Source organism: Bombus flavifrons, chromosome 14 (assembly GCF_040668555.2).
Source record: "Bombus flavifrons isolate JBK064 chromosome 14, iyBomFlav1_principal, whole genome shotgun sequence".
Lineage (NCBI taxonomy): Eukaryota > Metazoa > Arthropoda > Insecta > Hymenoptera > Apidae > Bombus > Bombus flavifrons.
The window spans coordinates 7,026,156-7,051,859 of record NC_138455.1 but is presented as its reverse complement, the minus strand read 5'-3'; the positions used below and the strand labels follow the sequence as shown (position 1 = coordinate 7,051,859).

Sequence of the window (25,704 nt, the reverse complement as noted above, 5' to 3'; positions counted from 1 at the left end):
GGTCGGGGAAGATTGGACGTGAGCCAAGCAGTACGTAACTGTTCGACTGCTTATCTTTGTTGGTTTATGCGAAATTTTCAACCGAGGAAATCCACGCCTCTCGCCCTACAAAACGAAGTAGACTACGTCATGTTCGGCTATCCCGTTAAAACTATGGAGATTTAAACGCCACTGGATTTAAATTTATGAACACCGTTGATTCTTCGCTAGGAAATCGACAAAATTAACATCGGTTTCTGACAATTTTATTGATATGAATTATTTCATTTTCAGACACGGTGAACCGAAAACATGTGGGCAAGCCTACATACGTTAGGCGTTTTGATAGCGCTGATCTCGCCGACGTTAGCTGATATTGGTAAGATCCTTTTCATTGATTCGAAATTTGAACTTTAAACTAGTTTGTAGTATTCACGGTTCGCAGTCGAAGTTGGCATGAATGGTTCGAAGGACCTTTTAGGAAATGCACGAACTATCTATTTTCTTGACAAGCCCATTTACAGCGCGGCTCACGGACGCGTGATACGCTTACCGATTCCATGGTGCATTGCCATCATTTTTATTTCTCCGTCATCTCAGTCAGCAACGTTGTTGTCCGCTGTGTCTTCAAACTGGTTTCGCGCGAGACGCGTGGCCTTGACTGCATCGAAGGAAACTTACTTAAAGAACTTTACTAATGTAAAATTCTTTATGTCTACGTATCGCGAATTCAGACTCGAATATTCCAACATTCCAATGTTAATTTTTTCGCAAAAGAAACGTAAAAAGTATCAAATGATCGAGTAAAATTTTCTTTGAATTTACAAAGCCTATTTTCTGCCTATTATTATTTATAATCATTTCTATTATTTTAGCAAAAGGTCTGCCCTCAATACATCTGCCCTTGCCACATCTACCGAGTGGTTTCATGTGCATTGAAGTAGGATATCATGCCGATCCTAGCGACTGTAGAAGATTCTACCGATGTGTTGATTGGGGATTCGGAAAACCGCTGCAGATCTTTCAATTCGAGTGCGGTGTTGGAACAGTATTCTCTATGCGCAGGGGTAACATCTGTACTCTCCCCAACGACAGCGATCGCCCAGAGTGTGGTGGAAATATCATAAACAACAATAATTCGACTACGACTTCTCCGACCACAACAGGAATATGGGCGACCAATGGAACTGTTACAAACAATCTACTGCAAACAACTTCAAAGACTACTACCACAAGCTTATCAACAAGTAGTAACCAATCTTCTGCGACAAGTGGAAAACCAGGGAATGATCAAGGTCGAGGACGATGCGTTCAAGAAGGATATTTTGCTGATATGAATAACTGTAGAAAATTTTATAGATGCGTTGAAGAAGGTTCTGGAAACTTTGTAAAGCATGAATTTGAATGTGGAGTTGGTACTGTCTGGGATCCAGATATACAAGGATGTAATCATCCTTGGGCTGTATCACGAGAAGACTGCAAGGAAGGCTCAGGGACAGCCGCCACTGGTAGTGGCGATGATAATGGACAATGGACCACAGATAACAGTGGACAATGGACAAGCGGAACAGGCAGCCCTGGACAACCTGGAGACGCTACTAGTCAAACAGGACAACCAGGTCAGCCGGGAGAAACCACTGCACAACCTGTTTCTAACAGTACTGCGGAGACACCTGGTACTTCGGGCACTCCGGGAACACCTGGCACCCCTGACACTTCTGGCAGTCTAGGATCTACTACAACTTCCAGCACTTCAGGTACACCTGGCGTCTCGGGAACTCCTGTTACACCTGGCACCTCAGTAACTCCTGGTATACCTGGCACCCCTGGAACTCCTGTTACATCTGACGCTTCAGGAGCTCCTAGTAAACCTGGCATACCTGATAGCGTGGGCACCCCTATCACTCCAGGAAGTTCTGGTACCCCTGGCACATCTAGCACACCGATCGCATCTGGCACACCGGGTACATCTGGCACACCGGCTACATCTGGCACACCGGGTACATCTGGCACACCGGCTACATCTGACATACCCGGTAAACCTGGCACACCTGGCGCACCTGCCACACCCGGCACATCCGGAATCCCAGGCACTTCTAGCATTCCAGCAAGACCCGGTGCCCCAGGCACTAATGGCTCACCCGGCACTCCTGGCTCAACTGGTACACCCGGCACAACTGGTACCCCCGGCACAACTGGCGCTCCTGTCACATCTGGCACTCCCGGCACGCCTGGCACTCCTGCCACACCTGGCACACCTGGCACACCTGGCACACCTGGCACACCTGGTACTCCTGGCACACTAGGTACACCCGGCATATCTGGAAGCCCAGGCACTTCAAGCATTCCAGGTAGTCCTGGTGCCCCAGACACTCCTGGCTCACCCGGCATACCTGGAAACTCAGGCGCTGCTAGCATTCCAGGAAAACCTGGTACTCCCGTCACACCTGACACACCCGGAATACCTGGAAGCCCAGGCACACCAAGCATTCCAGAAAGTCCTGGTGCCCCAGGCACTTCCGGCTCACCCAGCACGCCTAGTTCTCCTGGCTCACCTGGTACTCCTGGCATACCTGGCATTCCAGGAAGTCCTAGTAATCCCGGCACACCTGGCACACCCGGCATACCTGGAAGACCAGGCACTCCTAGCATTCCAGGAAGTCCCGGTGCCCCAGTCACTCCTGGCTCACCCAGCACACCTGGTACTCCTGGCACACCTGGTACACCCGGCATACCTGGAAACTCAGGCGCTGCTAGTATTCCAGGAAGACCTGGTACTCCCGTCGCACCTGACACACCCGGAATACCTGGAAGCCCAGGCACACCAAGCATTCCAGAAAGTCCTGGTGCCCCAGGCACTTCCGGCTCACCCAGCACGCCTAGTTCTCCTGGCTCACCTGGTACTCCTGGCATACCTGGCATTCCAGGAAGTCCTAGTAATCCCGTCACACCTGGCACACCCGGCATACCTGGAAGCCCAGGCACACCAAGCATTCCAGAAAGTCCTGGTGCCCCAGGCACTTCCGGCTCACCCAGCACGCCTAGTTCTCCTGGCTCACCTGGTACTCCTGGCATACCTGGCATTCCAGGAAGTCCTAGTAATCCCGGCACACCTGGCACACCCGGCATACCTGGAAGACCAGGCACTCCTAGCATTCCAGGAAGTCCCGGTGCCCCAGTCACTCCTGGCTCACCCAGCACACCTGGTACTCCTGGCACACCTGGTACACCCGGCATACCTGGAAGACCAGGCACTCCTAGCATTCCAGGAAGTCCCGGTGCCCCAGACATTCCTGGCTCACCCAGCACACCTGGTGCTCCTGGCACATCTGGTACACCCGGCTTACCTGGAAGCCCAGGCACTCCAAGCATTCCAGAAAGTCCTGGTGGCCCAGGCACTTCCGGCTCACCCAGCACGCCCAGTACTCCTGGCTCAACTGGTATTCCTGGCATACCTGGCATTCCAGGAAGTCCTAGTAACCCCGGCACACCTGGCACACCCGGCATACCTGGAAGACCAGGCACTCCTAACATTCCAGGAAGTCCCGGTGCTCCAGACACTCCTGGCTCACCCAGCACACCTGGTACTCCTGGCACACCTGGTACACCCGGCATACCTGGAAACTCAGGCGCTGCTAGTATTCCAGGAAGACCTGGTACTCCCGGCACACCTGGCACACCCGGCATACCTGGAAACTCAGGCGCTGCTAGCATTCCAGGAAAACCTGGTACTCCCGTCACACCTGACACACCCGGAATACCTGGAAGCCCAGGCACACCAAGCATTCCAGAAAGTCCTGGTGCCCCAGGCACTTCCGGCTCACCCAGCACGCCTAGTTCTCCTGGCTCACCTGGTACTCCTGGCATACCTGGCATTCCAGGAAGTCCTAGTAATCCCGGCACACCTGGCACACCCGGCATACCTGGAAGACCAGGCACTCCTAGCATTCCAGGAAGTCCCGGTGCCCCAGTCACTCCTGGCTCACCCAGCACACCTGGTACTCCTGGCACACCTGGTACACCCGGCATACCTGGAAACTCAGGCGCTGCTAGCATTCCAGGAAGACCTGGTACCCCCGCCACACCTGCCACACCCGGCATACCTGGAAGCCCAGGCACATCAAACATTCCAGAAAGTCCTGGTGCCCCAGGCACTCCCGGCTCACCCAGCACACCTAGTACTCCTGGCTCACCTGGTACCCCTGGCACTCCTAGCATTCCAGGAAGACCTGGTACTCCCAGCGCACCTGGCACACCTGGCACACCTGGCACACCTGGCACATCTGGAACTCCAGGTACTCCAGGCACCCCAGGATCACCTGGCACTCCTGGCACATCCGGAACATCGGACAACACAGGTACTGCGGCCACTAACGGTACCCCTGGTACACCAGCTTGGCTTGGCTCATCCAGCGTGTCTGCATGGTCTGGCTCATCTGGACAACCTAGCACCTCACGAATACCCGTATACCTCGGAAATCCTACCACTCCCGAAATTACTAGTGCGACAACCACATCTAGCATAACAGAAGCTCTCAACACTCTCAGCACTACAAGCACGCCAAGTAATTACCAAACTCCTCAAACACCAGCAACTCCAAGTAGTGGAAATGAAACAACCGCTACAACTGACACTCCTAGTGAATCTGACACTCCTGCCTCTTCTAGTGAACCCGACACTGCAGGCACTCCACGCACTCATAATGAACCAGATAATCCAGACTCCTCCGGCACAGATAGTGAATCCGAGACTGCAAGTACTTCTAGTGAACACGATTTTCCAGTCACACCTGGAGAACCTGTAACTCCTGGCACACCCGGTACTGCAAGCACATCCGGTTCTCCCGAAAGTCTTGTTACACCAGCGACATCCAATAGTGAAATTGGATCCCCTCCTACACCCAGTATTCTCAGTAAACCCCCAACTCCCAGGACGCCACGTCACCTCAAAACTCCTAAAACACCAGCGACACCCAATAGTGAAACTGGATGTCCTCGTACACCTGGTATAGCTAGTGAACTAGAATTCCCCAGAACACCAGATATTCCCGAAACTCTTGAAACACCATCGATATGCGATAGTGAAATTGTACTTCCTCGTACACCTGGTATAGCTAGTGAACTAGAACCCTCCAGGATACCAGATATTCCCGAACTTCCTGAAATAGCAGCTACACCCAATAGTGAAACTGGACCTCCTCCCACACCCAGTATGGCCAGTAAACCTCCAACTCCCAGGACGCCAAGTCATCTCAAAACTGCTGAAACACCAGCGACACCGAGTAGGGACACTACACCTCCTCCCACAGCCAGTATGGCCAGAAAACCTCCAACTCCCAGGACGCCAAGTCATCTCAAAACTCCTGAAACACCAGCAACACCGAGTAGGGAAACTACATCTCCTCCCACACCCAGTTTGGCCAGTAAACCACCAACTCGCAAGACGCGAAGTCATCTCAAAACTACTGAAAAACCGGCGACACGCAGTAGTAAAACTATGTCTCCTCCCGCACCCAGTATGGCCAGTAAACCTCCAACTCCCAGGACGCCAAGTCATCTCAAATCTCCTGAAACACCAGCGACTCCGAGTAGGGAAACTACACCTCCTCCCACACCCAGTTTGGCCAGTAAACCTCCAACACGCAAGACGCGAAGTCATCTCAAAACTACTGAAAAGCCGGCGACACGCAGTAGTAAAACTATGCCTCCTCCCGCACCTAGTATGGCCAGTAAACCTCCAACTCCCAAGACGCCAAGTCATTTCAAAACTCCTGAAATACCAGCGACACCGAGTGGGGAGACTACACCTCCACCCACACCTAGTATGGCCAGTAAACCTCCAACTCGCAGGACGCGAAGTCATCTCAAAACTACTGAAAAACCGGCGACACGCAGTAGTAAAACTATGCTACCTCCCACACCCACTGTGGCCAGTAAACCTCCAACTCCCAGGACGCGAAGTCATCTCAAAACTACTGAAAAACCGACGACACGCAGTAGTAAAACTATGCCTCCGCCAACACCTAGTATGGTCAGTAAACCTCCAACTCCCAGGACGCCAAGTCATCTCAAAACTCCTGAAACACCAGCGACACCGAGTAGGGAAACTGCACCTCCTCCCACACCCAGTATGGCCAGTAAACCTCCAACTCCAAGGACGCCAAGTCATCTCAAAATTACTGAAAAACCGGCAACACGCAGTAGTAAAACTATGCTTCCTCCCACACGCAGTATGGCCAGTAAACCTCCAACTCCCAGGACGCGAAGTCATCTCAAAATTACTGAAAAACCGGCGACACGCAGTAGTAAAACTATGCCTCCTCCTACACCCACTATGACCAGTATGCCTCCAACTCCCAGGACTCTAAGTCATCTCAAATCTCCTGAAACACCAGCGACACCGGGTAGTGAAACTGCGCCACATCCCACACCCAGTATGGCAAGTAAACCACCAACTCCCAGGACGCCAAGTCATTTCAAAACTCCTGAAACATCAGCGACACCGAGTAGGGAAACTACATCTCCTCACACACCCAGTATGTCTAGTAAACCTCCAACTCCCAGGACGCCAAGTCATCTCAAAACTACTGAAAAACCGACGACACGCAGTAGTAAAACTATGCCTCCTCCTACACCCACTATGACCAGTAAACCTCCAACTCCCAGGACGCCAAGTCATCTCAAATCTCCTGAAACACCAGAGACACCGAGTAGTGACACTGCGCCTCCTTCTACACCCACTATGGACAATAAACCTCCAACTCCCAGGACGCCAAGTCATCTCAAAACTCCTGAAATACCAGCGACACCGAGTGGGGAGACTACAGCTCCTCCCACACCCAGTATGGCCAGTAAACCTCCAACTCCCAGGACGCCAAGTCATCTCAAAACTACTGAAAAACCGGCGACACGCAGTAGTAAAACTATGCCTCCTCCTACACCCAGTATGACCAATAAACCTCCAACTCCCAGGACGCCAAGTCATCTCAAATCTCCTGAAACACCAGAGACACCGAGTAGTGACACTGCGCCTCCTTCTACACCCACTATGGCCAATAAACCTCCAACTCCCAGGACGCCAAGTCATCTCAAAACTCCTGAAATACCAGCGACACCGAGTGGGGAGACTACAGCTCCTCCCACACCCAGTATGGCCAGTAAACCTCCAACTCCCAGGACGCCAAGTCATCTCAAAACTACTGAAAAACCGGCGACACGCAGTAGTAAAACTATGCCTCCTCCTACACCCAGTATGACCAATAAACCTCCAACTCCCAGGACGCCAAGTCATCTCAAATCTCCTGAAACACCAGAGACACCGAGTAGTGACACTGCGCCTCCTTCTACACCCACTATGGCCAATAAACCTCCAACTCCCAGGACGCCAAGTCATCTCAAAACTACTGACACACCAACGACACCCAGTAGTGAAGCTGGTCCTCCACCTACACCCAGTATGGCAAGTAAACCTCCAACTCCCAGGACGCCAAGTCATCTCAAAACTACTGACACACCAACGACACCCAGTAGTGAAGCTGGTCCTCCACCTACACCCAGTATGGCAAGTAAACCTCCAACTCCCAGGACGCCAAGTCATCTCAAAACTCCTGAAATACCAGCAACACCGAGTGGGGAGACTACAGCTCCTCCCACACCCAGTATGGCCAGTAAACCTCCAACTCCCAGGACGCCAAGTCATCTCAAAACTACTGAAAAACCGACGACACGCAGTAGTAAAACTATGCCTCCTCCTACACCCACTATGACCAATAAACCTCCAACTCCCAGGACGCCAAGTCATCTCAAATCTCCTGAAACACCAGAGACACCAAGTAGTGACTCTGCGCCTCCTTCGACACCCACTATGGCCAATAAACCTCCAACTCCCAGGACGCCAAGTCATCTCAAAACTACTGACACACCAACGACACGCAGTAGTGAAGCTGGTCCTCCACCTACACCCAGTATGGCAAGTAAACCTCCAACTCCCAGGACGCCAAGTCATCTCAAAACTACTGACACACCAACGACACCCAGTAGTGAAGCTGGTCCTTCACCTACACCCAGTATGGCAAGTAAACCTCCAACTCCCAGGACGCCAAGTCATCTCAAAACTCCTGAAATACCAGCAACACCGAGTGGGGAGACTACAGCTCCTCCCACACCCAGTATGGCCAGTAAACCTCCAACTCCCAGGACGCCAAGTCATCTCAAAACTACTGAAAAACCGACGACACGCAGTAGTAAAACTATGCCTCCTCCTACACCCACTATGACCAATAAACCTCCAACTCCCAGGACGCCAAGTCATCTCAAATCTCCTGAAACACCAGAGACACCGAGTAGTGACACTGCGCCTCCTTCTACACCCACTATGGCCAATAAACCTCCAACTCCCAGGACGCCAAGTCATCTCAAAACTACTGACACACCAACGACACCCAGTAGTGAAGCTGGTCCTCCACCTACACCCAGTATGGCAAGTAAACCTCCAACTCCCAGGACGCCAAGTCATCTCAAAACTACTGAAAAACCGACGACACGCAGTAGTAAAACTATGCCTCCTCCTACACCCACTATGACCAATAAACCTCCAACTCCCAGGACGCCAAGTCATCTCAAAACTTCTGAAATACCAGCGACACCGAGTGGGGAAACTACACCTCCTCCCACACCCAGTATGGCCAGTAAACCTCCAACTCCCAGGACGCCAAGTCATTTCAAAACTCCTGAAACATCAGCGACACCGAGTAGGGAAACTACATCTCCTCACACACCCAGTATGGCCAGTAAACCTCCAACTCCCAGGACGCCAAGTCATCTCAAAACTACTGAAAAACCGGCGACACGCAGTAGTAAAACTATGCCTCCTCCTACACCCACTATGACCAATAAACCTCCAACTCCCAGGACGCCAAGTCATCTCAAATCTCCTGAAACACCAGCGACACCGAGTAGTGACACTACGCCTCCTTCTACACCCACTATGGCTAATAAACCTCCAACTCCCAGGACGCCAAGTCATCTCAAAACTACTGACACACCAACGACACCCAGTAGTGAAGCTGGTCCTCCACCTTCACCCGGTATGGCCAGTAAACCTCCAACTGCCAGGACGGTAGGTCTTCTCAAATCTCCTGAAACACCCTCGACACCCAGTAGTGAATCGGAATCTCCTTCTGCACCCGGTACGAGCAGTGAACCTCCAACTCCCTGAACTCCAAGAAATCAGAAAGCTACTGGTACACCAACGACACCCAGTAGTGAAATTGGACCTACTTCTACTCCCGCTATGGCCATGAAACCTCCAACTCTCAGGACGCCAAGTCCTCTGAAAATTCCTGAAACACCTTTGACACCCAGTAGTAAAACTGGACCACCTCCTACACACAGTATGCCCAGTAAACCTCTAACTCCGCGGACGCCGAGTCATCTGAAAACTTCTGACACAGCACCGACTCCCAGTAGTGAAACTGGATCACCTCCTACACCCAGAATGCCCGGTATTCCTCAATCTCCCTGGACACCAGATATTCCCGTAACTTCTGAAACACCAATGACTCCCAACAGTGAAATTGGACCTTTTCGGACACTTGGTATGTGTAGTGATCCCGCAACTCACGGCGCATCTCTCACACCTAGTGAACCTGCTAGTCCCTGCAAATACGATACTCTACACGCACTCGGTATTTCCGTAACTCCAGAAACACAAACGGCAGCCTGTAGTAAATCTGACACTCCCGGCACACCTGGTATTCCTAGTAAGCCACTCCAGGCTCCTCTGGCAGTCCTTGTGGAACTGAAACGCCTGCTACACCTGGCTCTACTAACATGCCTGCTACGCATTGCATTCCGTGTTAATCAGCATCTCCCAGTAATTTTAGCACTGCTAGTTCATCTGAATCTTCAGGTACATCTGGAATAACTATTGAACCTTGTAATACTATCACTGGGAATCCTGGTACTTCTGGCACTCCTGGCAGTCCCGCTGAAACAGCTACTCCTAACACTTCTGGCACTCCTGACACTCCCGCTGAAACAGCTACTCCTAACACTTCTGGCTCTACTACAGGTATTCTAAACGTTATCTGGTTTCATTTGTATAAATATAAACGATGACCAGTTACTGATTATTTATATATTTCGCAGGAACTTCTGGATCTACAAATACGCCAGGCATTTGTGCAGATGATGGGTTCTTTCCAGATCCTGGAGACTGTCGAAAATTCTATCGCTGTGTCGGCAGTGGTTCCACGTTTATCAAATACGAGTTCCAGTGCGGTACAGGAACTGCTTGGGATTCAGCTATTCAGAGCTGTAATCACGATTATCTCGTTCCTGGTTGTAAAGGGGTGTCTATTTCGACTAGCTTGCCAGATATTACAGTACCAGATTCATCTTCGAATGAAGTCACCAGTAAAACTGATTCCAACAGACCAGATTATAGTACGAAGAGGCCTAATAACGCCGCAGCTTGTGATAAGCCAGGTTTCTATCCGGACCCAACACGGTGTGACAAATTCTACCGTTGCGTTGACAATGGAAACGGCTTCAACGTGTATCATTTCGACTGCGCACCTGGAACCATATGGGATCCTAGCATCGACACGTGCAATCATCCCGATTCCGTGTATCCTCCAAGAAATTGCACGATGCCTCCGTCAGGTTCATCTACTAGTACAGAACAATCACCTAGTAGTGCAAGCACTGAATCTACTGGAACAATAACCGATTCGAGTACTTCATCTACAGCCCCGACAGAAACTAACACAGGTGCATCTCAATCGAGTACAGAATCTACTCCTCAAGGGGCTACAGTCACTCCGACTGTAGCATCTACTCAGCCCACGTCTGAATCGAGTACGGAAACTACTTCTGAGCCAACTACGAAGAAGCCTAATAACGCCACCGTTTGTGATAGGCCAGGTTTCTATCCAGACCCAACACGGTGTGACAAATTCTATCGTTGCGTTGACAATGGAAACGGCTTCAACGTGTATCATTTCGACTGCGCACCTGGAACCATATGGGATCCTAGCATCGACACGTGCAATCATCCCGATTCCGTGTATCCTCCAAGAAATTGCACGATGCCTCCGTCAGGTTCATCTACTAGTACAGAACAATCACCTAGTAGTGCAAGCACTGAATCTACTGGAACAATAACCGATTCGAGTACTTCATCTACAGCCCCGACAGAAACTAACACAGGTGCATCTCATTCGAGTACAGAATCTACTCCTCAAGGGGCTACCGTCACTGCGACTGTAGCATCTACTCAGCCCACGTCTGAATCGAGTACGGAAACTACTTCTGAGCCAACTACGAAGAAGCCTAATAACGCCACAGTTTGTGATAGGCCAGGTTTCTATCCGGACCCAACACGGTGTGACAAATTCTACCGTTGCGTTGACAATGGAAACGGCTTCAACGTGTATCATTTCGACTGCGCACCTGGAACCATATGGGATCCTAGCATCGACACGTGCAATCATCCCGATTCCGTGTATCCTCCAAGAAATTGCACGATGCCTCCGTCAGGTTCATCTACTAGTACAGAACAATCACCTAGTAGTGCAAGCACTGAATCTACTGGAACAATAACCGATTCGAGTACTTCATCTACAGCCCCGACAGAAACTAACACAGGTGCATCTCAATCGAGTACAGAATCTACTCCTCAAGGTGCTACAGTCACTGCGACTGTAACATCTACTCAGCCCACGTTTGAATCGAGTACGGAAACTACTACTGAGGCAACTACGAAGAAGCCTACTAACGAAACAGTTTGTGATAGGCCAGGTTTCTATCCGGACCCAACACGGTGTGACAAATTCTACCGTTGCGTTGACAATGGAAACGGCTTCAACGTGTATCATTTCGACTGCGCACCTGGAACCATATGGGATCCTAGCATCGACACGTGCAATCATCCCGATTCCGTGTATCCTCCAAGAAATTGCACGATGCCTCCGTCAGGTTCATCTACTAGTACAGAACAATCACCAAGTAGTGCAAGCACTGAATTTACTGGAACAACAACCGATTCGACTACTTCGGCTACAGAACCGACAGTATCTTGCACAGGTGCATCTCAATGGAGTACAGAAACTCCTTGTGGAGATGATACGGAAACCACGACTAAAGCATCTGCTCAGCCAACAATAACCGATTCGAGTACTTCATCTACAGCCCCGACAGAAACTACCACAGGTGCATCTGAATCGAGTACAGAATCTACTCCTCAAGGGGCTACAGTCACTGCGACTGTAGCATCTACTCAGCCCACGTCTGAATCGAGTACGGAAACTACTGCTGAGGTCACTACGACGAAGCCTAATAACGCCACAGTTTGTGATAGGCCAGGTTTCTATCCGGACCCAACACGGTGTGACAAGTTCTATCGTTGCGTTGACAATGGAAACGGCTTCAGCGTGTATCATTTCGACTGCGCACCTGGAACCATATGGGATCCTAGCATCGACACGTGCAATCATCCCGATTCCGTGTATCCTCCAAGAAATTGCACGATGCCTCCGTCAGGTTCATCTACTAGTACAGAACAATCACCTAGTAGTGCAAGCACTGAATCTACTGGAACAATAACCGATTCGAGTACTTCATCTACAGCCCCGACAGAAACTAACACAGGTGCATCTCAATCGAGTACAGAATCTACTCCTCAAGGGGCTACAGTCACTGCGACTGTAGCATCTACTCAGCCCACGTTTGAGTCGAGTACGGAAACTACTACTGAGGCAACTACGAAGAAGCCTAATAACGCCACAGTTTGTGATAGGCCAGGTTTCTATCCGGACCCAACACGGTGTGACAAATTCTATCGTTGCGTTGACAATGGAAACGGCTTCAGCGTGTATCATTTCGACTGCGCACCTGGTACCATATGGGATCCTAGCATCGACACGTGCAATCATCCCGATTCCGTGTATCCTCCAAGAAATTGCACGATGCCTCCGTCAGGTTCATCTACTAGTACAGAACAATCACCAAGTAGTGCAAGCACTGAATCTACTGGAACAATAACCGATTCGAGTACTTCATCTACAGCCCCGACAGAAACTACCACAGGTGCATCTGAATCGAGTACAGAATCTACTCCTCAAGGGGCTACAGTCACTGCGACTGTAGCATCTACTCAGCCCACGTCTGAATCGAGTACGGAAACTACTGCTGAGGTCACTACGACGAAGCCTAATAACGCCACAGTTTGTGATAGGCCAGGTTTCTATCCGGACCCAACACGGTGTGACAAGTTCTATCGTTGCGTTGACAATGGAAACGGCTTCAGCGTGTATCATTTCGACTGCGCACCTGGTACCATATGGGATCCTAGCATCGACACGTGCAATCATCCCGATTCCGTGTATCCTCCAAGAAATTGCACGATGCCTCCGTCAGGTTCATCTACTAGTACAGAACAATCACCTAGTAGTGCAAGCACTGAATCTACTGGAACAATAACCGATTCGAGTACTTCATCTACAGCCCCGACAGAAACTAACACAGGTGCATCTCAATCGAGTACAGAATCTACTCCTCAAGGGGCTACCGTCACTGCGACTGTAGCATCTACTCAGCCCACGTCTGAATCGAGTACGGAAACTACTGCTGAGGTCACTACGACGAAGCCTAATAACGCCACAGTTTGTGATAGGCCAGGTTTCTATCCGGACCCAACACGGTGTGACAAATTCTATCGTTGCGTTGACAATGGAAACGGCTTCAGCGTGTATCATTTCGACTGCGCACCTGGTACCATATGGGATCCTAGCATCGACACGTGCAATCATCCCGATTCCGTGTATCCTCCAAGAAATTGCACGATGCCTCCGTCAGGTTCATCTACTAGTACAGAACAATCACCTAGTAGTGCAAGCACTGAATCTACTGGAACAATAACCGATTCGAGTACTTCATCTACAGCCCCGACAGAAACTAACACAGGTGCATCTCAATCGAGTACAGAATCTACTCCTCAAGGGGCTACCGTCACTGCGACTGTAGCATCTACTCAGCCCACGTCTGAATCGAGTACGGAAACTACTGCTGAGGTCACTACGACGAAGCCTAATAACGCCACAGTTTGTGATAGGCCAGGTTTCTATCCGGACCCAACACGGTGTGACAAGTTCTATCGTTGCGTTGACAATGGAAACGGCTTCAGCGTGTATCATTTCGACTGCGCACCTGGTACCATATGGGATCCTAGCATCGACACGTGCAATCATCCCGATTCCGTGTATCCTCCAAGAAATTGCACGATGCCTCCGTCAGGTTCATCTACTAGTACAGAACAATCACCTAGTAGTGCAAGCACTGAATCTACTGGAACAATAACCGATTCGAGTACTTCATCTACAGCCCCGACAGAAACTACCACAGGTGCATCTGAATCGAGTACAGAATCTACTCCTCAAGGGGCTACAGTCACTGCGACTGTAGCATCTACTCAGCCCACGTCTGAATCGAGTACGGAAACTACTGCTGAGGTCACTACGACGAAGCCTAATAACGCCACAGTTTGTGATAGGCCAGGTTTCTATCCGGACCCAACACGGTGTGACAAATTCTATCGTTGCGTTGACAATGGAAACGGCTTCAGCGTGTATCATTTCGACTGCGCACCTGGTACCATATGGGATCCTAGCATCGACACGTGCAATCATCCCGATTCCGTGTATCCTCCAAGAAATTGCACGATGCCTCCGTCAGGTTCATCTACTAGTACAGAACAATCACCTAGTAGTGCAAGCACTGAATCTACTGGAACAATAACCGATTCGAGTACTTCATCTACAGCCCCGACAGAAACTAACACAGGTGCATCTCAATCGAGTACAGAATCTACTCCTCAAGGGGCTACCGTCACTGCGACTGTAGCATCTACTCAGCCCACGTCTGAATCGAGTACGGAAACTACTGCTGAGGTCACTACGACGAAGCCTAATAACGCCACAGTTTGTGATAGGCCAGGTTTCTATCCGGACCCAACACGGTGTGACAAATTCTATCGTTGCGTTGACAATGGAAACGGCTTCAGCGTGTATCATTTCGACTGCGCACCTGGTACCATATGGGATCCTAGCATCGACACGTGCAATCATCCCGATTCCGTGTATCCTCCAAGAAATTGCACGATGCCTCCGTCAGGTTCATCTACTAGTACAGAACAATCACCTAGTAGTGCAAGCACTGAATCTACTGGAACAATAACCGATTCGAGTACTTCATCTACAGCCCCGACAGAAACTAACACAGGTGCATCTCAATCGAGTACAGAATCTACTCCTCAAGGGGCTACCGTCACTGCGACTGTAGCATCTACTCAGCCCACGTCTGAATCGAGTACGGAAACTACTGCTGAGGTCACTACGACGAAGCCTAATAACGCCACAGTTTGTGATAGGCCAGGTTTCTATCCGGACCCAACACGGTGTGACAAATTCTATCGTTGCGTTGACAATGGAAACGGCTTCAGCGTGTATCATTTCGACTGCGCACCTGGTACCATATGGGATCCTAGCATCGACACGTGCAATCATCCCGATTCCGTGTATCCTCCAAGAAATTGCACGATGCCTCCGTCAGGTTCATCTACTAGTACAGAACAATCACCTAGTAGTGCAAGCACTGAATCTACTGGAACAATAACCGATTCGAGTACTTCATCTACAGCCCCGACAGAAACTAACACAGGTGCATCTCAATCGAGTACAGAATCTACTCCTCAAGGGGCTACCGTCACTGCGACTGTAGCATCTACTCAGCCCACGTCTGAATCGAGTACGGAAACTACTGCTGAGGTCACTACGACGAAGCCTAATAACGCCACAGTTTGTGATAGGCCAGGTTTCTATCCGGACCCAACACGGTGTGACAAATTCTATCGTTGCGTTGACAATGGAAACGGCTTCAGCGTGTATCATTTCGACTGCGCACCTGGTACCATATGGGATCCTAGCATCGACACGTGCAATCATCCCGATTCCGTGTATCCTCCAAGAAATTGCACGATGCCTCCGTCAGGTTCATCTACTAGTACAGAACAATCACCTAGTAGTGCAAGCACTGAATCTACTGGAACAATAACCGATTCGAGTACTTCATCTACAGCCCCGACAGAAACTAACACAGGTGCATCTCAATCGAGTACAGAATCTACTCCTCAAGGGGCTACCGTCACTGCGACTGTAGCATCTACTCAGCCCACGTCTGAATCGAGTACGGAAACTACTGCTGAGGTCACTACGACGAAGCCTAATAACGCCACAGTTTGTGATAGGCCAGGTTTCTATCCGGACCCAACACGGTGTGACAAATTCTATCGTTGCGTTGACAATGGAAACGGCTTCAGCGTGTATCATTTCGACTGCGCACCTGGTACCATATGGGATCCTAGCATCGACACGTGCAATCATCCCGATTCCGTGTATCCTCCAAGAAATTGCACGATGCCTCCGTCAGGTTCATCTACTAGTACAGAACAATCACCTAGTAGTGCAAGCACTGAATCTACTGGAACAATAACCGATTCGAGTACTTCATCTACAGCCCCGACAGAAACTAACACAGGTGCATCTCAATCGAGTACAGAATCTACTCCTCAAGGGGCTACCGTCACTGCGACTGTAGCATCTACTCAGCCCACGTCTGAATCGAGTACGGAAACTACTGCTGAGGTCACTACGACGAAGCCTAATAACGCCACAGTTTGTGATAGGCCAGGTTTCTATCCGGACCCAACACGGTGTGACAAATTCTATCGTTGCGTTGACAATGGAAACGGCTTCAGCGTGTATCATTTCGACTGCGCACCTGGTACCATATGGGATCCTAGCATCGACACGTGCAATCATCCCGATTCCGTGTATCCTCCAAGAAATTGCACGATGCCTCCGTCAGGTTCATCTACTAGTACAGAACAATCACCTAGTAGTGCAAGTACTGAATCTACTGGAACAATAACCGATTCGAGTACTTCATCTACAGCCCCGACAGAAACTAACACAGGTGCATCTCATTCGAGTACAGAATCTACTCCTCAAGGGGCTACCGTCACTGCGACTGTAGCATCTACTCAGCCCACGTCTGAATCGAGTACGGAAACTACTGCTGAGGTCACTACGACGAAGCCTAATAACGCCACAGTTTGTGATAGGCCAGGTTTCTATCCGGACCCAACACGGTGTGACAAATTCTATCGTTGCGTTGACAATGGAAACGGCTTCAGCGTGTATCATTTCGACTGCGCACCTGGTACCATATGGGATCCTAGCATCGACACGTGCAATCATCCCGATTCCGTGTATCCTCCAAGAAATTGCACGATGCCTCCGTCAGGTTCATCTACTAGTACAGAACAATCACCTAGTAGTGCAAGCACTGAATCTACTGGAACAATAACCGATTCGAGTACTTCATCTACAGCCCCGACAGAAACTAACACAGGTGCATCTCAATCGAGTACAGAATCTACTCCTCAAGGGGCTACCGTCACTGCGACTGTAGCATCTACTCAGCCCACGTCTGAATCGAGTACGGAAACTACTGCTGAGGTCACTACGACGAAGCCTAATAACGCCACAGTTTGTGATAGGCCAGGTTTCTATCCGGACCCAACACGGTGTGACAAATTCTATCGTTGCGTTGACAATGGAAACGGCTTCAGCGTGTATCATTTCGACTGCGCACCTGGTACCATATGGGATCCTAGCATCGACACGTGCAATCATCCCGATTCCGTGTATCCTCCAAGAAATTGCACGATGCCTCCGTCAGGTTCATCTACTAGTACAGAACAATCACCTAGTAGTGCAAGCACTGAATCTACTGGAACAATAACCGATTCGAGTACTTCATCTACAGCCCCGACAGAAACTAACACAGGTGCATCTCATTCGAGTACAGAATCTACTCCTCAAGGGGCTACCGTCACTGCGACTGTAGCATCTACTCAGCCCACGTCTGAATCGAGTACGGAAACTACTGCTGAGGTCACTACGACGAAGCCTAATAACGCCACAGTTTGTGATAGGCCAGGTTTCTATCCGGACCCAACACGGTGTGACAAATTCTATCGTTGCGTTGACAATGGAAACGGCTTCAGCGTGTATCATTTCGACTGCGCACCTGGTACCATATGGGATCCTAGCATCGACACGTGCAATCATCCCGATTCCGTGTATCCTCCAAGAAATTGCACGATGCCTCCGTCAGGTTCATCTACTAGTACAGAACAATCACCTAGTAGTGCAAGCACTGAATCTACTGGAACAATAACCGATTCGAGTACTTCATCTACAGCCCCGACAGAAACTAACACAGGTGCATCTCATTCGAGTACAGAATCTACTCCTCAAGGGGCTACCGTCACTGCGACTGTAGCATCTACTCAGCCCACGTCTGAATCGAGTACGGAAACTACTGCTGAGGTCACTACGACGAAGCCTAATAACGCCACAGTTTGTGATAGGCCAGGTTTCTATCCGGACCCAACACGGTGTGACAAATTCTATCGTTGCGTTGACAATGGAAACGGCTTCAGCGTGTATCATTTCGACTGCGCACCTGGTACCATATGGGATCCTAGCATCGACACGTGCAATCATCCCGATTCCGTGTATCCTCCAAGAAATTGCACGATGCCTCCGTCAGGTTCATCTACTAGTACAGAACAATCACCAAGTAGTGCAAGCACTGAATCTACTGGAACAATAACCGATTCGAGTACTTCATCTACAGCCCCGACAGAAACTACCACAGGTGCATCTGAATCGAGTACAGAATCTACTCCTCAAGGGGCTACAGTCACTGCGACTGTAGCATCTACTCAGCCCACGTCTGAATCGAGTACGGAAACTACTGCTGAGGTCACTACGACGAAGCCTAATAACGCCACAGTTTGTGATAGGCCAGGTTTCTATCCGGACCCAACACGGTGTGACAAGTTCTATCGTTGCGTTGACAATGGAAACGGCTTCAGCGTGTATCATTTCGACTGCGCACCTGGAACCATATGGGATCCTAGCATCGACACGTGCAATCATCCCGATTCCGTGTATCCTCCAAGAAATTGCACGATGCCTCCGTCAGGTTCATCTACTAGTACAGAACAATCACCTAGTAGTGCAAGCACTGAATCTACTGGAACAATAACCGATTCGAGTACTTCATCTACAGCCCTGACAGAAACTAACACAGGTGCATCTCAATCGAGTACAGAATCTACTCCTCAAGGGGCTACAGTCACTGCGACTGTAGCATCTACTCAGCCCACGTCTGAATCGAGTACGGAAACTACTGCTGAGGTCACTACGACGAAGCCTAATAACGCCACAGTTTGTGATAGGCCAGGTTTCTATCCGGACCCAACACGGTGTGACAAATTCTATCGTTGCGTTGACAATGGAAACGGCTTCAGCGTGTATTATTTCGACTGCGCACCTGGAACCATATGGGATCCTAGCATCGACACGTGCAATTATCCCGATTCCGTGTATCCTCCCAGAAATTGCACAATGTCTACTACTACATCGACGTCTGAAACGACTACAGTATCAACGAGTGGGGGAAGCACCAGCAACGAGTGGGTAACAACAACATCAACTACAGGATTCACCACGGGATCGACTACGGATGCTTCTATCCCAACGCCTTGTCCAATTGGAAATTTAACCGATGAACAGATAGTACTAGTCTGCCCAACTGGTTTCCGAAGACATCCGAAATATTGCAACCTATTTTATCAATGTACTATGGAAAACAATGTGGACATAAAAGTACTTGTACTGAGTTGCCCAGAGGGATTGATCTTCGACGATCGAAAGTTACAATGTTTGCCTGAAGACAAAACCGACCAACATTGCAAGGGTACCAAAGCTTCTGCACGATTTTACAGAAGATTAGAGGAGAGTTCTATGTCTCCTGTAAGTATTTGATTTTAAATTTTTACTTATACCTTTTTTAAAGCATATCTGAGCATTTTCTTTTAAATATCTATTTGATTTCAGATCAAAGCATCGAGCGAGGTACTATGTCCAGGAGCGGGACATTATCCTTACAAACAAGGCTGCAGTAGTGTATTCTATAATTGCAAACAGAATTCCAGGGACAATCTTCAAGGTTATTTGTATAAATGTCCGGAGAACTTCTTGTACTGGTCAGTTTCGAGGAGATGCGAGCGTGCAACACGATTACCTTTGTGCACGATATTTGGGAGTAAAGATAAAGAGAATTGGGAGGAGAGATGGGAGATTCCAATAGAAGAGTCTAATCTGTCTGCCCGAAGTCTGTTTGTCTAAATTTTCATAAAAAGCTATTAGTGGTTCGAATGGATAGCGTAAACTCTCAGGACAATTTCTGCTCGTATTTTCTATTAGATCTATTTAAAGGTCGTAACTTTTACTTATTAGAATATGAGTAAATTACCTTTGCAACATGGCTGCGGAAGATCTCATAAAGAAACATTCAGATCTTCAACAGTCATCTTGCCGTAATTAATAACTCTATATCGATCCATGTGCAAAAAGTAATTCTTAACTATTTTGCGAGAATATAATAGGTATTTTCCTATGATTTTCCGTAGCGAGATCGTAAAATCATTGGAAAACCTTCGCGAGTGTTGGGGTTTTCGGTTGAGGGATTTATATGCAATATTCGACTGTATTCAGTAATTTATAATATTTATTAATAGAGTCGAACATTTTCTTGCGACTACGTGTCGCGATTTATATAATTTTACGTTAATGTAACCGTAATAAATCAAAATTGACGATAATAAAATTAATATCCATAGGTGAATATAATAATTAAAGATTAGAATTTTGAGTACGGTGAAATATAAAATATAGAATGTTTGGCGTTTAATAAATTTATCCGACGAATTTAATAGTGCTCAAACTTTTCACTGAGAAAGTATATTTACAACCTCAGGACCATGTTCTGAATACAGTACAAAAAACAATAAGCTTGGGAAGATAATTTTGTATATAATTACGTGTTAATTATTCTAATCACTGCTTCCTTTATATGAAACATCATTCATTGCGTTTAATTTCTTCTTTCAATTGCGATGAGATATCGAGTATCGTTAAGGTACCCTTTGTAAAAAAAAAAAAAGGAGCATTGCGTTTAACACGTTTATTTAGACGTAAAATATCCCTAATGTAGTCATTGAGTGAGTACAAGTATTGTGTGTGTTTGTGTTAGATTCTTCTGAAAATTGTTATTAATAAATAATAATGATGAATAATAAATAATGAATTTTCACATAAAATAAAGAAGTGCAAAATTCTACAGATCTCTCATATCTATCCCATCATATTTCCTGGTTGTGAAAGAAGGTTAAAACTCAGTTAAAAATAACTTATAGCGATATTTGTTTTTCTAGAACACTGCTGAAAATAAATCATTTGAAAAGTTAAGTCGATTGTCTCGCACCATTCGATTACACTGGCCGATTGTAATTTACTTTGTGTGTGCGTACGTATGACGTGACTGTGACTCATATAAGTCATATACTCATACTTTACTATATTACAGCCAGTCGAACAGCAGAGCTGTGGATGAGTAGGTGGTTGTTAAATTGAATTAATTGTTATCTATACAGAAGTATTCAGGAAGATCTAAGCGTCTAAGAAAAATTGCAAATAAAAATCACTCTTAACAGAGCAAAATGTTTCGCAGTTCGCTTAATTTTGACAAATTATTAGGTACGTTTTTGTCGCTTATATCAGATGAACAAGATGTCCGACTGTCGAATTATATTTTGAATTTTTTTTATAGATAAAGCAACGAATCCTTATCAACTTGAACCTGACTGGGTAGCAGTACTTCAAATATGTGATTTAATACGTCAAGGGGATGTGCAGTAAGCGAATATTAATATTTAGTCCGAAGTTAACCTTACTATTTCTTAACCATGATGAAACAATGACATTCTCAATTTACTGTGCATATGCAGTTATTTTTCACATATTTTTCATATTTTGTAAAAGTGAATATTGTTTTAACTTTTTCTTATTTATTGTTTCATATTGTATCATAATGGCAGAAATAGCATTATGCCATTTAAGTATAGGTTAATAATGAAATCAAGTTTTAATTTTTTTATGTGTACAGACCTAAAGCAGTACTTGCAGCCATCAAAAAGAGAACAACAAATATAAATCCACATGTAGCTTTATATGCTCTATTGGTGAGGAAAAATAAGACTAACTGTCTGAGTAAATATCTTATTCTTAGAATTATCAGTTGCACTCTAAAAATATTGTTCCTTGTATAGGTTTTAGAATCTTGTGTCAAAAATTGTGGTACGCTTATACATGATGAAATTGGTACTAAGCAATTCATGGAACAACTTAAAGAATTAGTAAAGACAACGACTTATGATAATGTTAAACTTAAAGCTTTAGAATTGATTCAAGCCTGGGCACATGCCTTTCGAAATTGTCCTAAATATAGAGCAGTGCAAGTATGTTTAATAAATGTGTTTTAATTATGCTTTATTTTAAATAATATAAAATGTTAATATTAATGGAACATGTGCATATTAGGATACACTTAATATTATGAAAGCTGAAGGATATAAATTTCCCACTTTAAAAGAAAGTGATGCTATGTTTATTGCTGACACTGCCCCAGCATGGGCAGATGGAGATGTGTGTCATCGTTGTCGCGTATCATTTAGTATGGTACAAAGAAAACATCACTGCAGAGCATGTGGTCAAGTATTTTGTAGTCAATGTTCGAGTAAAGTATCCACACTGCCTAAATTTGGAATTGAAAAGGAAGTTAGAGTGTGCGAAGCATGCTATGAAAAAGTTAATAAGTATGTATTAAATTTATTTTTATGTTACACTTTTATTATTTTATTTATATTTTTAATTCATTCATTTATTTCCACAGACCATCTACTGCTCAAATTAAAGACGGAGATTTACCTGCTGAATATCTCAACAGCTCTTTAGCTCAACAACAACAAGTATATAACTATATAAAAAAATTAGAAATTAGAAAGTATACATATATCGTAACATACAATATCCCATATTAATAGGTACCTCCCAGAAAAACAGCAGCAGAACTACAAGAAGAAGAAGAACTTAATCTTGCCATAGCCTTAAGTCAGAGTGAAGCAGAACATCAAGAAAAAGAAAAAAAACGGGGAAGTCGTACAACAAAAGTAAACCCACCCAGCACACGCGTTGCGAGAGCATCTTCTCCACCACCATCACCTGTTAGTTTTAAATAGCACAAAACTTTAATAGAAAAGTACTATGATTTCAATTTTTCAGCAAGAAGAGACGGAGGTTGATCCTGAGCTTGCAAAGTATTTGAATCGCAAACGTTGGGAATTAAGACAAAGTGCACTAGAAGAACATAGTTCTAGAGCAGATGTTACCAGTCCTTCTGCTCCTAATATAAGCAGTCCAATGCCACAAAAAGTTATAATTGTTAAACAACAGAACGGAGAAGTTGATACTCAAATGGAAGAATTTGTTAATGCTTTACGATCTCAAGTTGAAATTTTTGTTAATAGAATGAAAAGTAATTCGTCAAGAGGCAGATCAATTGCTAATGATAGTTCTGTACAAACTTTGTTTTTAAATATTACTGCTATGCATTCAAGGTTTGTTTTAAAAGATATTTTTTTATGTACATAATATGATATAAAATTCTATGATATAATAAACGAATTCTTTCAGATTATTGAGATATATTCAAGAACAAGACGATAGTAGAGTATACTACGAAGGTCTTCAAGATAAATTAACACAAATGAAAGATGCTAGAGCTGCCTTGGACGCTTTGCGGGAAGAACATAGAGAAAAATTACGAAGACAAGCAGAAGAAGCTGAGAGGCAAAGACAGATGTTGATGGCTCAAAAATTGGCGATTATGAGGAAGAAAAAACAAGAATATTTACAATACCAACGTCAACTTGCTTTACAAAAAATCCAGGAACAAGAAAGAGAAATGCAAATGAGACAAGAACAACAAAAGCAACAGTATATAATGGGTCAGTTTAAATAAATAACGCACAAAATCGTAAAATGATTTTTATTTTATTAAATATGTTTTAGGTGGCTATCAAGCTGTCTCTGGTTTTATTGGACCATCTCAAGGTTCACCTGTGCGGCACGTCCAGTATGAAACACCAGGAACTAACTACAACCCTATGTCACCAACAAATCAAGGATTTTTATATGGACAACCTACTATGAAACAATATCCTATGCAAAGTTACAATATCCCACCTCATGTAATGGGGCCAATAGCTAATCAAGACCAACAGCCAACCGATGCTGTTCAGGGGCATGAAGGAATGGGCCGAATTTCTGTTTCTGGCCCAGGAATGGTTAGTACAACTCCAAATTATATTTAAACGTATATACTTCTTTTTTCGGTACTTCTATTGAGTTCCTTAAATAGTTCAAAACATTTTGAATCATATATTTTATTTAATTATTTTCTGCATTTCTTTTGAAGATGTCTCAAATTACAAATCCCATACCGCAACTTCAGCAGGCAGGTGGACATCAGATGGGACCACCACCACAAGGTCCTCCACCAAGTCATATAACGCAAACGCAGCCAACACCGGTACATTTGCCACCGCAACAGGGTGCTCCACAAATCACACAATCGGGACCACCAACTCAGATGGGTATACCTCAGGTACCTCAGAGTCATATGGGTCCTTCACCTGCACAAATAGGACCTGGAGCTCATGGCCCCCCTGGACAAGTTGTTGGTTTGCCACCACAAATGGGACCTCAGCAACCGTCTACGATGTCAGGTCCTCAAGGACCCTCGATGCAGTCTCATGTTTCAAATGCACCTATTTCATCCCAAGGAACAGGAACTATCCAAGTACCTCCTGGAACTACGATTGGAACGATGTTAACATCGAATCCGCCGATGCAAGGTCCTCAGGGAGCTAGTGTACCGACAATGCAAGGTATGGCCCAAGCCCCGGTATCTCAAGGACAACAATTACAGTACCAACCACCAAATTCTCTACCAGCTGCGTCAAATGAATCCACACAAGTGAAAAAAGATGCGAAACCGGAAACAGCAGAACTAATATCCTTTGATTGAAAAAATTACGTGTACATACAAGATAACTTATAATAAGAAGTGCATTTAAGGTAATCATTTTGCATACCAATTTTGATCTTAAATTGACATTGACTGTTTCAATTTGATGATAAAATTTTTTACGCTGTTTATTGAATTGGCAAAAATATAAATTTTTGAAACTATTATCGATAATTCTAAAGATACTGATTTAAACTTTGCAATTTATCAGTGAATAATGATATTTTACAGTATATTAGGAAAAAATGGTTATATCATTATTGGTATTTATTTTAAGTTATAGAAATTCTCAACAATATATACACAAATCAAATATATGTCTTTCTTTGCATAATTTTTAAATATATATCTGATAAAAGGTTATAATACTTAAATAGCAAAGGCATACATTTCATGTATATGTATCTAAATGTAATGTATGTACAAAATATTTATATGTTACATAGCATAAAAGTGAAGAAAACTAATTTCATCTATACCTGACCTTTTGCTGGATATATTGTATATGATCTTATTTTTTTACAAGCTTAATTTTAAAATATTTTTTTCCTTGTGAAAATCAAAAAGAAAGTATTACAAACCACGAGATTTAAAAAAATGTTA

The 25,704-nt window shown here is 46.1% G+C and overlaps 3 protein-coding genes across 6 annotated transcripts in view; all 3 read left to right on the top strand.

Moving 5' to 3' along the window:
- Nucleotides 1–21,296, top strand: part of LOC138187120 (uncharacterized) — a 32,732-nt gene extending 11,436 nt beyond the window's left edge. The window contains exons 2-8 of the mRNA XM_069127600.1: nucleotides 274–358; nucleotides 855–2,372; nucleotides 2,535–9,097; nucleotides 9,212–9,740; nucleotides 9,839–10,051; nucleotides 10,129–19,925; nucleotides 20,010–21,296. Of these exons, the coding sequence (XP_068983701.1) occupies nucleotides 292–358; nucleotides 855–2,372; nucleotides 2,535–9,097; nucleotides 9,212–9,740; nucleotides 9,839–10,051; nucleotides 10,129–19,925; nucleotides 20,010–20,300 (18,978 nt within the window). The 5' untranslated portion in view covers nucleotides 274–291 and the 3' untranslated portion in view covers nucleotides 20,301–21,296. The remainder of the gene's footprint in view (nucleotides 1–273; nucleotides 359–854; nucleotides 2,373–2,534; nucleotides 9,098–9,211; nucleotides 9,741–9,838; nucleotides 10,052–10,128; nucleotides 19,926–20,009) is intronic.
- Nucleotides 21,297–21,540: 244 nt separating this feature from the next.
- Nucleotides 21,541–25,435, top strand: Hrs (Hepatocyte growth factor regulated tyrosine kinase substrate). Of its 2 annotated transcripts, none has more exons than XM_069127209.1 (11): nucleotides 21,541–21,710; nucleotides 21,784–21,868; nucleotides 22,120–22,195; nucleotides 22,283–22,471; nucleotides 22,554–22,828; nucleotides 22,906–22,981; nucleotides 23,057–23,236; nucleotides 23,295–23,629; nucleotides 23,706–24,019; nucleotides 24,084–24,358; nucleotides 24,526–25,435. In XM_069127209.1, the coding sequence occupies exons 1-11, from the start codon at nucleotides 21,674–21,676 to the stop codon at nucleotides 25,099–25,101; spliced, it is 2,418 nt and encodes an 805-aa protein (XP_068983310.1). In that variant the 5' UTR covers nucleotides 21,541–21,673; the 3' UTR covers nucleotides 25,102–25,435. The 2 variants fall into 2 exon arrangements, with proteins under 2 accessions (XP_068983310.1, XP_068983308.1); XM_069127207.1 differs by having other exon boundaries at nucleotides 24,490–25,435.
- Nucleotides 25,010–25,704, top strand: part of wake (ankyrin repeat and fibronectin type III domain containing protein wide awake) — a 204,317-nt gene continuing 203,622 nt past the window's right edge. For all 3 annotated transcript variants that reach the window (XM_069127201.1, XM_069127204.1, XM_069127199.1), the window contains exon 1: nucleotides 25,010–25,151. The gene's annotated coding sequence lies outside the window, so the exon portion shown is untranslated. The remainder of the gene's footprint in view (nucleotides 25,152–25,704) is intronic.

Excerpts from the sequence above, each read along its gene's own strand:
- Hrs (XM_069127207.1), top strand. The coding sequence starts at position 21,674 with ATGTTTCGCAGTTCGCTTAATTTTGACAAATTATTAG. Across the intron at positions 23,237-23,294 it reads CTTCTCCACCACCATCACCT|CAAGAAGAGACGGAGGTTGA; the intron begins GTTAGTTTTAAA and ends TCAATTTTTCAG. Across the intron at positions 23,630-23,705 it reads ATTACTGCTATGCATTCAAG|ATTATTGAGATATATTCAAG; the intron begins GTTTGTTTTAAA and ends GAATTCTTTCAG.